Source organism: Argopecten irradians, chromosome 4 (genome assembly GCF_041381155.1).
Source record: "Argopecten irradians isolate NY chromosome 4, Ai_NY, whole genome shotgun sequence".
Classification (NCBI taxonomy): domain Eukaryota; kingdom Metazoa; phylum Mollusca; class Bivalvia; order Pectinida; family Pectinidae; genus Argopecten; species Argopecten irradians.
Window position 1 is genome coordinate 5,434,092 of NC_091137.1, and position 18,095 is coordinate 5,452,186.

The 18,095-nt window shown below is 36.0% G+C and overlaps 1 protein-coding gene and 1 pseudogene across 2 annotated transcripts in view; one reads left to right on the forward strand and one right to left on the reverse strand.

Annotated features, from left to right (window-relative positions):
* The window catches only part of LOC138320428 (arylsulfatase J-like), a 16,468-nt gene extending 6,044 nt beyond the window's left edge, over positions 1-10,424 (forward strand). For both annotated transcript variants that reach the window (XM_069263385.1, XM_069263384.1), the window contains 7 exons: positions 3,050-3,236; positions 4,133-4,308; positions 5,064-5,175; positions 5,658-5,753; positions 5,926-6,169; positions 6,506-6,657; positions 6,820-10,424. In XM_069263385.1, coding sequence (XP_069119486.1) covers positions 3,050-3,236; positions 4,133-4,308; positions 5,064-5,175; positions 5,658-5,753; positions 5,926-6,169; positions 6,506-6,657; positions 6,820-7,097 — 1,245 coding nt within the window. In that variant the 3' untranslated portion in view covers positions 7,098-10,424. The remainder of the gene's footprint in view (positions 1-3,049; positions 3,237-4,132; positions 4,309-5,063; positions 5,176-5,657; positions 5,754-5,925; positions 6,170-6,505; positions 6,658-6,819) is intronic.
* Positions 10,425-11,607: 1,183 nt separating this feature from the next.
* On the reverse strand, positions 11,608-13,679 carry LOC138320430 (piggyBac transposable element-derived protein 4-like; annotated as a pseudogene).
* Positions 13,680-18,095: the final 4,416 nt, after the last annotated feature.

The window sequence follows — 18,095 nt, forward strand, 5'->3', positions numbered from 1 at the left end:
CACTATATTTGGTACATGTATAGTTATACTGTTTACAACACTTCCGGAGAGTCTATGACCTCTTAGATTCACACTCACCTCTCAGTTTCCAGGGTATTCTAAAATGCCATAGTTGGTAAAGTTGCTTGTTGTCCCGCGTTGCTCGGTAACCATCCTTTTGTTCTTGATTCTTTTTATATCTGTTTGTCTTACTTACTTTCTTACGTATTAAGTATTTACGTGTCATGAAAAGTCTTGCCTCTACCGTCTTGAACTCAGCCATCAACGTTTATGTCTGACTGTAATGGCATGTTGACGAGAAGAACAAAGACACACCTACATTGTAGCCATTTTCTGTGATATTTATTTATTCATCTCTCTCAAGTCCATTTACTGTTGGTAGAGAAATCTCATATTGGGATATCCTTGGCAGACGTCTTGGGGGAGTATCCTGGCATTGACCTGTCCTGGTAGACCTGTCTTGCCAAAAGTTCTTGGTACTATGCAAATTTACTGTTCTACCTTGCTGTTCTCGCCATACCATTCCCCCAGGCAACTGATACATGTAGACTTGACCACTATTAATGGAATTTGCTCTTCTTGAACAGAACGAGAAGTGTAATTGTCTCGCTATATGACCCTTTTTCGATAACAGGCGCCACGATTTTGTTGTTTTGAATTTCATTCGAGCCTTTTGATACTGTATCCTCTAATATTAAAGATGCTCCACCGCTGACAAATGGTATTTTTTCACTATTAAAAACAGGAGGAGACGATTTAGTACTTTCTTCAGTAACAAAAGTTACTTACTTTACACCATTACCACCGTTAAAAAGTTTGAGCTTTTAATTTTGATTCATGTTAAAAATATGAAAAATAATTAATTGCATCCCGAAAAAATTCCGTGGCACTATATCCTATATGGAATGAAGTACTGATTGCGCAGTCACCAAAGGCGAAATAAATTATGTTGTATTATTTTTTGTGTTAATTAGGCATATGTATACACGATTAAACACTAATTATAGTTCAAATGAAGAATATCATTTGAGCTCTGTCGGCGGTGGAGCATCTTTAATTTGTATCAGCCAATTTTAGTTTCTTGTGTTGATCCTCAGGTCATCGACAAATTCCTTGTCCGACGGTTGTCTTATGTTTTATATAGACAGCTGAGCTCTTGTCGTTTCTTATCCTGTATGAATATATAAATTTCCTTTTGTTATGATGGTACATAGTCATTTAAAGAATTTCCTTTTGTCATGATGGTACATAGTCATTTAAGCAAATCACAGCTGTATGCATTTTAAGTAGCCGCGAATGATTTCCGTTTCAGGATGTGGTACTGGTTAAGATCTAGTGTGGAATGGTGGCATAAGCATTTGCCTTAATTTTTTACCTTAGTTTCCCTTAGAAGTTGCCTTAATTAACACACTTACATGTATTTTCTCACAAATAGAATTGAAAAACACCCCCTCCAAAGAAAAACAAAAACGGCGCCTGGTTTTTTCCTGCTTAGGTCTTCACATGCATCATGATTTGCTGTCATTCCCGAAACTAAATTGCCCCAAACAGTCTAACCCAGGAGAATTTTCTTCATCTCCAATAGAGCAGCCTCCTATAGCTCGCTCATCTGGTTTTCTTCCCTCTGTTTCAAACTACATATATATTGATTTCAAAAGTTTATATAGATCTTGGGCCTTTGCATTCTTCATAACTTCTGTTACCTCTGTCAATTTTGGCTGCGTTACATACATTTGTCTGTCTGGAACATGTACGGCGGCGGGATCCTGTAATTTGATATAAAGGCTTCCCTCCTGTTTTCCTATTCATTGGTCACCTCCAGATGTTCTTCTAGTTATTTTCTCCGGCACTGTAGTGTCTCTGATCTCTTTCATTCCAACACTGCTACTAACAATGAATTGTTATTGGTTTGCAATTTATGTTGTTTCCTGGGCTTATCATCTGGCTTTACCTCTTTGCGTTTCTGAACTTCTTGAGAGGCAACCTCTTAGACTGCCCCTATGGTGACGTTTCTCTTCTTCATCACAACGACGAATCATCACGACGACGAACGGATCACAATGACTTATACCCAATAAAACTCGTACGTTCATATATACTAACCTTCTATAGAGCGTTGTCTTTCGGAGCTTTCATCTTTTATGTTTCCTTCTCGACAATACTTTCTCCGAACCGCTGCTTGCTGATAACTGTGGAATCCTAGGTGGTAGGATATTCTTGCTGACCGTAGGCTGTGAAGTCCTGTGTACTAGGGTATTCTTGCTGACTGTGATCCATGGTACTAGGGTATTCTTGCTGACTGTGATCCATGGTACTAGGGTATTCTTGCTGACTGTGATCCGCGGTACTAGGGTATTCTTGCTGACTGTGATCCGCGGTACAAGGGTATTCTTGCTGACTGTGATCCTCGGTACTAGGGTATTCTTGCTGACGGTAGTCTGTGAAGTCCTCGGGTCTAGGGTAACATCTGCTTGTGCACTGCCTTTGTACACATTGTTATTGTTTGGTAGACTCTTTGTCTGTGTCACGTTGCGTTCTTGCAGGTGAATTCATGGCATGTCTTGTATCTTCTGTCACTGGTCTAAGACTGTTTCTTTGTATCCCATGTATTTTACTTAAGGTGCATTTTCACAAAACAACATATTTTGCTTGCCAGCTGTAAAGTTCTTGTTCCAGTATTTTCCAGATGTCGTCTGTCTTCCGAGACATTCTTGTTCTCGTCTTCGTTGTCAAGTGGCATCTCCTTGTATAGTCATTATATGTCTCCAGAAGTATGGTAGAGACCAATCTAATTAAAATTCGATGTTCATTATCTACTCCGTATACTCCGTTCATACGGAGTATACGGAGTAGATAATGAACATCGAATTTTAATTAGATTGGGTAGAGACGCACCGAATACAGATGTTGGTATCGCTGCTCCACGTCGTTAGAGAGTTTAGCCCTTTCCCAGGAACTTTCATGTGATGTGGTATAGATACGTCCTTCTAGACTGCAATGTGTTAAAGGAAGATCAAATTTCTCTTATCTGGAAAACGTTAATTTACAGATCCACACCGGGCTTCAACATGGTATAATCTGGGCGCCTCAGCCTAACGCCTTACCGAGGGACAGCCCGACTCTCGCAGACAAGATGAGGGAGTCTGGATACTCCACACATGCTGTCGGCAAATGGCACCTAGGCTTCTATAAAGAGGAGTATCTTCCCAACAACAGGGGATTTGATACATTCTACGGTGAGTATTACAATATTCATACATAAAAAGTACTGATACATATGGCTCAACGTAAATGTGATGATCTCGTCTGATAATGCAATTTAAAAACTGCAATTCATTTAAAAATACCGGGAGGTACTTTGTAGTTTGGGCAAAGGTGAACAAAATTCGAAGAAACGAAATATCAGGTTGATACCATAGATTTTGAATCATAACAAAATTGATATTCCGTCTCGAAAACAAATACTAGCACAGCCTTTCTGTGGCTTGTAAGGCCAATTCGAAAACAAATATCTATGAAATTAAATTGTGCTATAAGTCAAACGAGATATTATTTCTGACAAAAGCTCGGTTAGGAATGATTTATGATACCATGAAACAATAATACGCTTTTAAATATATATTTCGATAGTGTTGGAACAAAAGATGTTTGATAGATATTACTTTAAAAATCACGAAGAGGTTTTGTTGAAAAGTTAAGATAGATGGAAATGAGGATACAGAATCCTTAAGCACATGTGATTAATCTTAACAGAAAAACATGTCTCTTGGAATACTAGTCATTTCAAAACACTGACCTATGTATGTTCCTTTTCCGTTTTTCTGGACTTTGAGCGTGAGTTCGTCTTACAGGTAATGGATACAGTAAGCATGAAGGGAAGGATGGAATTCAAAATTAAATCAACTGATCCGTCATTGGCCATGGACTTTCAGTTTAAGTTGTTATACTGATGTATATATCAATTGCACAAAAAAGTTATTATTATGAATAAATTACCGTATAGCCATACACTTTTGTTTGGATGATATTTGCTGGGCATTGCTATGATTGAGAAATATTGAGAAATATATTTCCTCACTTTTAGTTAATATTTACGGCTATACAATATCAGTTGTTTTTTATATTTAAAAAGGCTATTTGACTGGAAGTGAAGACTATTATACAAAGTCACGCTGTTCTGGACGTAACATGTGTGGGAAAGATTTACGAGATGATTTCAAGCCTATCGAACCCAATCCAAACGAATACTCGACGGAAATGTACAGCAAGCGTGTAATAGACTTAGTCAACAATTACAACTCAACTAAGGTACTTATACAGGGTACTATATATCTAATGTCATGGTCATTGACTGTACAGATATCTCTCCAGATAGAAGGTACATGTAAAATTCTTATTTATCCGTGCAGTGATTCATAAATGTACGTTATATGATTGCTGGTATATAGTCATTTAAACAGAATCTATATAACCCCTAACAATCATCTTCACATGACACATAAACACCAGCTGTTGGTCAAGGTCAAGTCCAGCTGTTGGCCAAGGTCAAGTCTTGGTCTCGTGCAACTAGATCTTAAGTACATGTACATATGTAGCTAGTACACTCATGGGATCGCATTGTCATGTGATCAATCCAACCCTGCCCCTGATCGAATGTTTTATCACTCTCCGTTGTTTTATAATAAATATATAGCTGATTATTTTTGTGTGTGACAGTTCTCAATTTGAGACGAAATACCAAACTGAAATATGAACTCGATGCACAATATGGACACATTGTTATCTTAAGTATTCATTATGAACTACGTTAATTGGTAATATAACTTCATTAAAAACAGTTTTGATTACTCATCGTATTTATCTACAAAATAAGTTAGATTTTACTCAATACTGGCTCTGATTGTTACTTGAAAGTTGTTTTGAATTATTAAGATTTTGTGAAACATTTTATTTCTATTTGTTTAGTTCTGAGTGCTTTATGATCGTAAATATCAAAGCTGTGCACACAGATGTATGATAATCTAGTAAAGAACTGATTTACAAATGTAATCTCGTCTTTCCAGCCGATGTTTATGTACCTAGCTTTCCAAGCTGTCCACGCCCCGTTAGAAGTTCCGTCTAGGTACACCGATAAATATGCTCACATCAAAAACCACAACAGGAGAACATATGCAGGTCAGTTCCTCAGAGATACTAAAGTTATTCCATCGGTTGAAACATGCTCATTGTTGACCTCAGTTTCCTTGATTTCATTGAAGGTCAACTTGGGTTCTGTTTGGAGTAGCTACAGCGCCTGATACTCTAAAGAAATAATATAGACACGTGAATGACTACTTGAATGACTACGTGAATTACGTGAATGACTACGTGAATGACATTTTATTAGATTTGAAGACACTACCGATTCTAACGCAACCTGTTAAAGTTATCATTACACAGAAAAAAACATTTATAAAACATAATCTTACGTACTCACCAGATTTTTACTAATTTAGTGATTTGTTAATAACAATCAATGTCATGATTTTCTGAAGCTTACACTGCAATCACCTCAAATGAATCTTAATAACCGCTACAGTTATACTTATAGATGTCACTAGAATTACCAAGTTATATATGATAACGCGTGTAGTACGATGTCCTTTTACCATATCCAGGTATGGTAGCGGCTATGGACGAGGCAATAGGGAACATCACAACAGCATTCCAGGCCAACGGCATGTGGGACGATACCGTCATGGTCTTCTCTACAGGTTGTTAAACTTATTTCCTGACAGTCACTACGATATACTGTATATAAAACCACTGAATACATGATAACTAATTAACGAAGAAGCACGCTTTAAGTTTATTTGTCACAGTACATGACATTATATGTATTTTCTAAACAAATTGTATTGCAATATTACGTCATGCTGCTTTCAGACAATGGCGGACAGATTTTAGCCGGAGGTAATAACTGGCCGTTAAGAGGATGGAAGGCGTCCCTGTGGGAAGGGGGTCTTCACGGGGTAGGATTTGTACACGGGAAAGCTTTACAGAGGAAGGGAACTGTATCCCATGAACTTTTACACGTGACAGACTGGTACCCTACATTGGTAGGACTGGCAGGAGGCTCACTTAACGGCACCAAACCTCTCGATGGGTTCAATCAGTGGAAAACTATCAGGTCTGTAAAATGGAGATTCTAATTCTGAACATTGGTTTTTATGTCTCATAATCAGGCATAGAATACCTATACTGAATGTGTAAATATTGAATTGTATGTTCTTTATGTACGGTGTATGAACATTGGAATTTGATGTAAAAGTGGATAGTAATGAACTCCCATAAAACGCAGTAATAATAGGAAGAAACGCACAGGAGTACCTCGGATAGATCAAACTTGTCTCATAGGGAGTACCTCTGAAAAATCAAACTTGTTTATATGAACGCAGTATGCGATTATGTCTCGCAGACATTTTGATAAATAAATGTGCTAAAATGAATTTTTGTGTTGATTCAGTGAAGGAGCTAAAAGTCCCAGAGAAATACTGCTACATAACATTGATCCTCTCTTCAAGCCTGCTGGAGACAAACGCGAGGGGAGTCCCTTTGACAACCGTGTTAGAGCAGCCCTCCGATGGAGGGACTGGAAGATAATTACTGGAAACCCTGGTAAGACGTTATTTAATAACTTACAGATCGATAGTTGTGTATTCGTCACAATGTAACTAATAATGTACATATTTCTTTGTATTCTCCACAGATATTTGTCTATTGTTGTTATTATTCTGCCATAATGACTTTAATATAATTGGTGCCTTGATACACATGTAGGTAACAGCACCTGGGTTCCTGTACCCACTTCTGAAGAAGACAATTTCAACATAGATGATGACACCAGTAAACAGAAGAAAAACATATGGTTATTTAATATCGCCAAGGACCCAGTAGAAAGAACCGACTTGTCCGATGTTTATCCTGAGATGGTGAATAAGATGCTGTTTAAGTTACAGCAACTGAACAAGACAGCGGTACCATGTGTGTACCCTCCCATGGATCCCAGGTCTAACCCAGAACACCTCGGGGGCTGGTGGGGGCCATGGGAGACGTAGACAGCGGTACCATGTGTGTACCCTCCCATGGATCCCAGGTCTAACCCAGAACACCTCGGGGGCTGGTGGGGGCCATGGGAGACGTAGACAGCGGTACCATGTGTGTACCCTCCCATGGATCCCAGGTCTAACCCAGAACACCTCGGGGGCTGGTGGGGGCCATGGGAGACGTAGACAGCGGTACCATGTGTGTACCCTCCCATGGATCCCAGGTCTAACCCAGAACACCTCGGGGGCTGGTGGGGGCCATGGGAGACGTAGACAGCGGTACCATGTGTGTACCCTCCCATGGATCCCAGGTCTAACCCAGAACACCTCGGGGGCTGGTGGGGGCCATGGGAGACGTAGATAGCGGTACCATGTGTGTACCCTCCCATGGACCCCAAGTCTAACCCAGAACACATCGGGGGCTGGTGGGGTCCATGGGAGACGTAGACAATTAAAAGGCCCACATGTACATGCAGGGGATGGTCGTGGAAAAAATAAGTAAACCACTTTATGTCAAGGATTAGTGTGAATAATGGGGAAGCCTTGTCTGTCTACTTCGGGGGTGATCGGAGCCATGTAAATATCAGACAATGTTTAGGAGGGGATCGGAGCCATGTAAATATCAGACAATGTTTAGGGGTTGATGGGAGTCATGTAAATATTGTTATAATTTTATTGATATTAGTATGTACATTGTAAATTTTATATTTAAGCATTGAAGTCGCTATTTTCTAATTTCATCGGGGGATGAAAGAAATTTTGTTTGCAAACTGTGTGAATCCGCGTAACGGATTCTCACTGTAGCGGATTCTCACAAAAGTTTGCAAACAAAAATCGTACGAGTCTATTGATTTTTCCAAGGGATTATTTTTGCCAAATCAATATGCAATGTACATGTTTCTATTGTGACGTCACGATAACGTCGGATTTCCGCGCCACTCCCGGAGTTTTTTCATCGTGGAATGCAAAAAAATGAAAAAGCCAATCAGAAAGCCAGAAACAAAGAAAAAAAGGGGAAAAAATTATTTTTAAATGCAAAATATTTTGATATTATTGAGTGAATAAATTGATAGAAAAGTTCAGTAATGTAATGATGTATCCAACAAATATAGCCTTTATGATTAACTTATTTTTGGGTACATTTGTTTCACATTTTGCTCTTTTGTAGAACTTTGCTATAATCACACTTACAGTAGAACTTTGTTTGCTACATCGTGTAATTGATCTCGGTGAATAAGTTTTAAGGTACGTAATGTACCAAAGCATGAAATAAAGTTATCACAAAAATAAGTAGACTTACATGTACATTACTAGTATTACAGTTGCTTTAATTTTGATACAGATATTTGTAGGAGTATTCTGATAAAGGGGCAGATGGTGAAATTAAAGTGGAATACGTATATAATATATATGTATGCTTAAAAATCATGGCCCAGTTTTCTATACGAAACCAGTACTAGTCTGTGATCGGTATTTTCCAGGCTCTTATGTAAATACATTCCAGGGAAATTTCTTTCTTTGTTTTGTGGAATCCTTTGGTTTTATAGTACCTTAATTAATTGATGTAAGTAATCAGATACATTCCTCTGACTTGTCATCATATCTATAGCAACATTATTTGTAATAAAAAATTCAACAAATGGCGGAGGCATAATTTATGAACAAATATAAGATGTATCTATTGCATTTATTGACTTATTGTGATTTAAGTGTATTATGTAGTGCTAGATTTATGGTTATTAAGATAATCATGTTAACAGACCTGTGTTAAATTGTTGATAACGAATCGATTTAAATGTTGCTTCATGATGTATCTATGATTTACTTTCAACATTTCAATTTTTATTTTCATGACATATACAGTACAATTACATTGGACAAAACTAATTCTAAACATAAAATGATTACTAGAAATTGCCTTTCGACTTAGTTCGAAAACGATATTGTATATAGTGAGTTCGCATTTGTATATATTTTGATGTATTATCTGGAATATAATATGAGATAATGTTGACTGTTGTTTCATTTGCTGTACTCTGCAGGTTAAGACAAAGACATTGTTAGTTATTATGTTGGGGCAATATAGGTTACATTTTGATATTATTTTGTTCTATATTGTAATCTTATGTACCATTACAATGCATATCTCCATATAAAATGGACGCATTATTTCAAATTCAATGGTAGCCTTGAGGTCATGAAATGCGCTTTGGTATAAATCGCTTTTTTGACTTTTTCCTGTCACCACGAAATGTTCAGAAATCTAGATGACACCCGTTTCTCTGTTTATGTAAAAGCTAATGTGTGAAGTCGTTTCCTTTCTCCAGAGACAGGTCAGCTTTGGAAATAGCTGTATCTATGTTATGTTAATTTTTTTATTTTCAAATTTTCAATTTGTGAATGTTTTATATCTGTCTCATCTAACTGTATTAAAACATTTCTTTTCAGTTTACCACATTGCAGGCAATTGTCATTTATACATTTTATATTATAGAATTTCAAATGAAATGTATGTTAATTTGTTTCAAAGTATTCTTGATAGATGTGTATTTTCAGTGCGTATTTCGATACCGATTTTAACGTTGTAGTAGGCTTCGCAAAAGGCAATTGCTCAAATAAATATGGCCTATGAAAGATTTTTAGAATTCATTTATCGCTAGTCTTTGTCTCTTTAATAACTGTATTTGCAAGTCACAAATTAACATGGACATAAGTTTCGATTATTTTTGCCTTGTTTACCTTACAAATGTGAATTTGTTGTTCCAAAAGATACCGTCTCCCTATCTTATGTTATGACGGTAGTTACCTGTGATACATACATATTCAGAGCTTGCCTTATCTAACTCTTGTACGTTATCAGAAACATAGCTAAACTCAAAACCTTTATAAATCTCCGTCGCAGAAGATACAATACGTGAATTTATCTATACATGTATATATGCAAAACGTCTTACATGGTTGATGACATCATGAATAAGACTTATTTTCAATGATCACGTTTTGATTACTCATTATTTTGTTGGTTTACTTGAGCTGTATACAATGTTCTCTGTAATACTCCACATTTGTATTTGACTTCTCATACGGGAAAATATTTCCCAAAAGGGTGATGGTACTAGCGTTTGTTTATTGGACGCTAGTATAGGTTATGGTTTATTGTATTACTTTGTTTTTTTTGTATGTATATACAATGTTATTATACTGAACATGATCTGAAATTTGTTTTTTGCTGGCAGACTAGTAAACCAGAAATTAGTATATTTTTGTATCCAATTCAGGATTATTGAGAATTATAATATACTATATCATATTAAAAATGATACAAAACGGGCAAAGAAAGGCGATATGTGAAAACAAATTGTTTTAAATGTTTCCTTTCTATACATTACATTTATGTATTGCAATGGAAGGCAATGTTGGTTTATCAATAAAAATATTTTACTTAAATACTCGTTTGTTTATATGTTCAAATTTTAATTAAAATAAATTAACTTGTTATTTAAGTTCCTTGTTTTTTTCTATTCTTCAAAGCTGAAAACTACAGAGTATAATGCCATGTATTGCTTTCTTAATTAGTCTACATTGTCGAATACATTTACGCGTATGCGCGACAAACCGTGACTCTTACATTGTACAATATATGCACTCACAGATACACATATTTTATTATGACTGTAGGAAACTTAAAAGATTTCCTCTGTTGTAAGCTCAATTGTATAAAGCAATAGTACATACACACTTTGTACATTAAATTGTTAGGAATACCACAGTATGACCCCTATAGCTCAAACAGCAGGGAAATCGAACCAGATCAATCGTTCGAGGAATACAGCTGGGTATTCGACGATCGTTCGTCGACAGTCAAAATGTCCGGTCTCAAAACATTACAAACAATTCATGTCAAAGACATTTTAATTAATTACCGTAACTTTCAGCATTTTTGATTTTTTTATGAAAGTATTTTTTTGATCACAATATCAAATTGAAAAACAATTATTTTAGCTATTTCTTCCGCCTCCTTTTGTCATTTCATAATGCGTACTTTCTACTAACACGGTATTTAAAGAGAAGATTATTTATTACGAGAGAAACATTATTTAATGCCTTTTCTGAAATGTTCAAATAAAGTTACCATCAAACAACCACTGGCAATCTGTATAAACTCGGATCATGATGAGCTGCAGCGTAGTATCCATGTCGTCAGTGCAGTCAGGTGTGTCAAAGTTAAAACAGATCTCAAGGGCCGAACACCTGATCAACTAATATATGGGGAAATACTATGCATTTGTATATGTATCCACATTTATAACAGTTACCAGATGCCTACAAATATATGTATTTTGATGGAAATGTTTCATGTAAATAATTTAGAGAAATTCTGCAAGAAATGTTAACATGGAAAAATGCAGTCACTTTTTGGAATGATGCAGTGAGGCAGCTTCTAACATCCTGTTTTCAGTGAAGGTGTTGCTTTAATTTAAATAATTTAAAACCATGTTTTAACCCTTAGACTGCCAAGTTTTTGACGTCGCCAAATTCGAACAGTCAAATAGCCGATCTGCCAATTATGACGTTATGGCAATTATGACGTCATTTCATTTTTGTGTTGTTTCTTCAGGAGATTAATGCATATACGCTGACACAGACACTCGCCTTAATGATTATTAGAAGAAAGAAAATATGAATATATATTTTTTTTAATTTTCATATGTTTCTGCTTTTAACTATTACAAAGGCGAGTTTATGACGAAAAATGATGAATCCAGCAAAGTTGAGTTATATTGTATATATGTATACACGCCGCTGTGCTATATTGACTAATTGACAACACAAAGACAAGTTTTTTCTCAAGATCAACCTTAAGTCAATTTGACATACATAAAATGATATATTTATTAACTTATAAAATGACGTTATAGGTTTTTGAGTGAAATTCCGTGTATTTCCGAAACTAAGTTTACACAACACAGGCCTATATACATAATTCTTGTATTTCAGTTGATGGTGTAGTTTTAAATCTACATTTCTAGACTATGCATTGGTGCAATCGAATACATTTTCTATGCAATCCTCTCCTGCATAGCGTACATGCAGTTCGGCTTCGATGCCTGATTCCTCCTCGAGCACGGCTAGAGCATACGCAACAGTCTTTTTCTTCCGTCGCGGAAGGACGTCCACATGACATCTCCTCGGTCTCGGTCTTGCTACCTGTGCATCGAGCTGAACTCCAGCTAAATCTTCTATGACCATCTGAATAAACTTAAGCCTGACACCACTCTATCCGACGTGTTGTTCTTAAAATATACGCATTCATCATGATTCGATGAAACATATGCAATACTACTTTTTCCAAACCTTTTTATTGCGTCGAACGCAGCTATATGCGCTCATCACAGCTTCAGACGAATCGATATCTCCCATGTACCTATTATACTGGTGAATGATGTCTAGGCATCCGGTCTGGAGGTCCTGAGCAGGAAGGAAAGTGTTCAACATACGCACTGGTTTTTTACCTACTTCGTCTTTTTACGCTACACAAAGAGCATCTCTCTGGCGCATGTAAATGGTAGTGTCAGACTGGGTGTCTGCCTGCTGAATGGTACGCGGCATTGGGCGATTTTTTCGCAGTATTCCTGTTACATAGGTATTGCGTGTTAGAAGACGTGATGCAAGATTAAGAGAAGTGAAATAGCTATCGCAGAATACATGGTAGCCTTTGTGAAACAGGGAGGTTTCTCTCAAGAAACTTTCCACTACATGAGTTCCCTGCAACTCTCCTCTTGGTGTTGGATCAAATTGTCGCCCTCTGTAAATCATCATCCGGATGACGTATCCAGTTGCCGCTTCACACAGCATCCAGAACTTGATACCGAATTTGGCTGCCTTGGTAGGGATATACTGACGCAGTATACTATGACCTCTTGCAGACACTAGCGTCTCGTCGACACATAGCTCCTGATTGGGTATCAAAAACCTTTAAAACATTCTGTTAATGAAGGTCAACAGTGGTTTGAAGCATGCAGCTGGATCATATGCTGGATGCTGCAAAATAATGAAACATTCTAATAAACATGTCACATGAAAAACTGTATACATCGTACAATTTTGATAAATTTTGATAAGTCATTTTTACTGTATCGTATTACAACATTCAGGGACGGCAAATTAGCTTTACAATTTCATAGAAGGAAGTATGACAGGTTTTTAGTCCCTGTTATTTAATGAATGCTCACATTTGATATTTTACATAAAAACATAAGACTGAGTCTAAGCTATATCACTCAATAACACATACCTGTCTGTCTGCCAATCTCCTATAACCAGCCACTTGCAGGAACTTTAAGATGTTTTGGAATGTATTCCTAGAATAAAAAAATGTATTATCCAGGATGAAAGTTGGCTCGGTAACATCGAATTCCAATACTCTTCTATGGAAGTATTTCTAATAATTTCCATGTTAAAAATATGGCCAAAATGGATTTGAACGTCTGTACTGTCAATGGTTGCCATCTATGCGCTCGTGCGAACCTGCCTAAATTTTCTGTCGTTTCTAAACGTATAGAACGCTATATTGTATACAGTAGATCGGTATTATAGAATACACGCATACAGAAGATCGGTATTATCAAATACATGTATCGGTATTATCAAATACATGTATACAGTAGATCGGTATTATCAAATACATGTATACAGTAGATCGGTATTATCAAATACATGTATACAGTAGATCGGTATTATCAAATACATGTATACAGTAGATCGGTATTATCAAATACATGTATACAGTAAATCGGTATTATCAAATACATGTATACAGTAAATCGGTGTTATCAAATACATGTATACAGTAAATCGGTGTTATCAAATACATATATACAGTAGATCGGTATTATCAAATACATATATACAGTAGATCGGTATTGTCAAATACATGTATACAGTAGATCGGTATTATCAAATACATATATACAGTAGATCGGTATTATCAAATACATATATACAGTAGATCGGTATTGTCAAATACATATATACAGTAGATCGGTATTATCAAATACATGTATACAGTAAATCGGTATTATCAAATACATATATACAGTAGATCGGTATTATCAAATACATATATACAGTAGATCGGTATTATCAAATACATATATACAGTGAATCGGTATTGTCAAATACATGTATACAGGAAATCGGTGTTATCAAACACATGTATACAGTAGATCGGTATTATCAAATACATGTATACAGTAAATCGGTATTGTCAGATACATGTATACAGTAGATCGGTATTATCAAATACATGTATACAGTAGATCGGTATTATCAAATACATGTATATTATCAGAAGTACATGTACAGGGTAGGACGACTGGGACGATATTTATATTTACGAAAGGTACAATGGAAGAAAGATTTTATGGATTTACCGTAAAGCTTTGAATGCTATTTACAAGACTGTGTTCCTTATGTTATGTGGTATTAAGTAAAAAAAAAAACCCATATGATACACAGACAATTAAGTGATGGGCTGCTGTAGTGTATAATTTTGTCAATGTTATTGTGCTACATATTTTGCTGATTTCCGTAGTATCTACATGTTTCACAACATTTGGTAAATAATTTCCTTTAAAAGATCCACTCGCAAAGTGCATGACAAATAATTTCTAAGGTTGGTCATCAAATATATTCTATTCCGTTTCAACTTTGTAAATCAATATTACTGGTTCTAGGTGTAATCACGTCGCACTTGTTAACGCAGACTGTTTATCATGTTGCCTGTTTACCTGTTCGTTTGACGGACGATCTCCTTCAACAGGCATTCGGGAAATAAAAGCCAAAAGTATATAATGGACCTGGCATCCCTTGGAGGCATGTTGAGCAGTCTTGGGTTTTCTTGAAATCTTTCATTTCTTCGATTTTCTTCTGGGGGAAATAAGCGGAACCACGCCATTACGCCGTCAATGTCTGACGTCATGATACATGACGTCATAATGTCAATGGCGTCATCACGTCGATGGCGTCAGTACACGTTATTTAGTGGGAAATGCAATGTTATCAATATACATGTTCTATTTCTTGTCTACTATCTCTAGGTTAAAAATATGTGTTTATAGTAAAATAAATGTATCCCCATCGGCCCAAATCGGCCTTTGGCAGTCAGGGCATATGTACGATCGGCCCAAATCGGCCTTTGGCAGTCAGGGACTAGTATGATCGGCCCAAATCGGCCCGTTGGCAGTTAAATGGGAAAACAACAGCGGATGCTTAGTGGACAGATGATACCATTCATTGAATATGACGTAATTTATGCACATGAACTAGCCAATGTAAACCTAGGATGTAAACATCTTAGGAAGGTCATATCAAGATCGACATGCAATACTAAACATCAATTTCAAGCTATCGAATCTTTGGGAAATCTTAGTTTTTTTTACCAAAAATATTAAATTTTTTAAAGCTGAAATAGAACAATTTAGTTTAACCCTTATAGTGCCGTAGGAATCCTCTTAGAGAGTGCCAAGCCTTGTTTCTATCAAAATGTGATTTGAAAAAAATATGACGTAGAACAATTGAACAATAGAACCAGCGATGACGTCACGTCATTATCACGGCAAGCCTGGAATTCCTCTCGTCACAAAATGGATAATGTTGTGCACAACTGATAAAAGTACATGTTTGTGTACAGTTCCTAGCCAAGTGAATTTTTACCAAATTTGACATACTAATGGGAAATTTTCTACTCTTTCAGCTCATGATATTTGCATAGTTTCTCGTCACTGATTCTTTTGAGAAAAAACATATTTTATAAACAAAAAACATATTCATCGGCATGTTTAGCATAACAAGGAAAGGAAGGTGTCAGCTTTGAGTTGTGCACAAAACTAATGATATCTTAAAAAAATAAACATTGGAGAACTATGCAAATATAATGAGCTGAACATATAGATGAATTTGGAAAAAATCCACTAATAAAGAAATAAGAAAAATTCAAAGATAAAATGAAAATAAAACAAACATATAGGAAAATTTAACAATGCGGAAAGACTTTTGACCCGAAACTGTTGATGTATCGTTTAAGGTCATGTGCTATATGTCTATTTTCAGATATTTTAACAGAAGTTTTTAAATAGGAATTATATGAATCGTTGAAATAAAAAAACAATGTATCGTCTCAAATCACATTTTATTCCAAACAGAAAACCAAACAACATTTATTCTTCGTGACGTCATCTGTACGTGTATACATGTGTCTTACATATAATCTACGGAAATTCCTTGAACGTACCGTATTCGCACATTTGTATCACTCTAAAATGTATAAAAAAAACTAAGAATGATATAGGAAAAACAGACGGTCAGCCACCGAAATACATTGTATTTCCTTTCGGTAAATAAATGATAGCGGTGGATGGGGGAACGAGCGAATGGTACAGCGATACGGTATAAGCACAGGGGTTTGGCTCTATAGATAGTTATCTCTCTCTCTCTCTCTCTCTCTCTCTCTCTCTCTCTCTCTCTCTCTCTCTCTCTCTCTCTCTCTCTCTCTCTCTCTCTCTCTCTCTCTTTATATATATTATACAAGGTAATACTGTGTCACAGTATTACATATATATATGTAATAGAGAGAAACATGTCTATAGTATAGAGCCTAGCGCCTGTGGTATATATAACCGCAACATAGCAAGCCAAGTAACCCAAAACAGTGATAGTATCGTACTAGCGAGGTAGGTGTAATCGATAAGTTCACTTTCATATATTTCTTTATTTTAATATAAGGAATTCGAACAAATGATATAATTTTTTTCCCGGTGCCGACTTTCTGCATTTTCAAAATCTATTTTTTCAGAAAGATGAATAAGACGGACGAGTCCGCATAAAAATGTATGCATGTATATGTGTAAGTTATTCTGAACTGTATTGCCAGCCGCGCGAGTACACCAAAAAGCCCGCGAAAAAATATCCTACAATCGACAAAAGTTGATTTGTTAGTTACTTATTTTTGGTGATGTCGATATTTATCAACGTACATTTGATATGTCGGTAATTATTAACATTCAAGCGAACGAGAGCTATTTGTCTAAGCATACATTTGTATTTAACATAAAACATGTTTTGTGCCTGTGCTTTATCTCAACAGATAAGAATGCAACTGACAATCAATGTTCTCATATATTTTATGATATTGATATATTGCGATAATACCTGTGCATTTTATGTTGTTCTTAAGCATAAATCCCTTAAAATTAAATTATATAACGTAAATTTTATATACTTAATTATCGCCTTTTGTCCATCGTTCCAGCCGTCCGTAAGCATTCTTTTTACCGCTACAGGTATTTCTCGGAAAGTATTTGAGGTGATTTCTTTTCATTTATATGTCCCGCTTCCTATGAACATGCATATTGTAACTTAGGACAAATCAGAAAACAACATGGCTGACAGGCACCAATGCACATGCATTTGGAATGTTAAGTATTTTACTGCTACGAATAGACTTCTTATGCTCAATTTCGGCTGAAACGTCTTTTCACATGGTCAATTTTGCAATATAGATCTACCTGATTTTATTTATTCATTGATTCTAAACAAGTTGCCAAACATCCAGAAAATTATCTACTCTTACAGATCATACATCAGTAATTTTAATTAATATATTGTTTTTTTTAGAAAACCGTGTCCTATGAGCAAGCATTTTCACGCTATTTGTAAAAAAAAAAGAAAGTTTCATGGAGTTTTAACGGTGCAAAAATAATGATATTTTGAAAATGAAACATCGAAAGACTCAGTAAATAGTATGAACTGAGAGAGCAGACAATGTCGTATTGTTATACTAAATTTGGTAAAAATCTGTCGATAAATAAAGCCATTGTTCTTAGGTGAAAAAAGTCGAAACCTTGGAGCAAACAATCACGTCGCCATTTTCCCGTCGAGCCGATCTTCTGGAGCGCGAAAATGACGTTGCAGAATAGTTAGATGACGTCATCGCTATTGTTAAACTGTCGA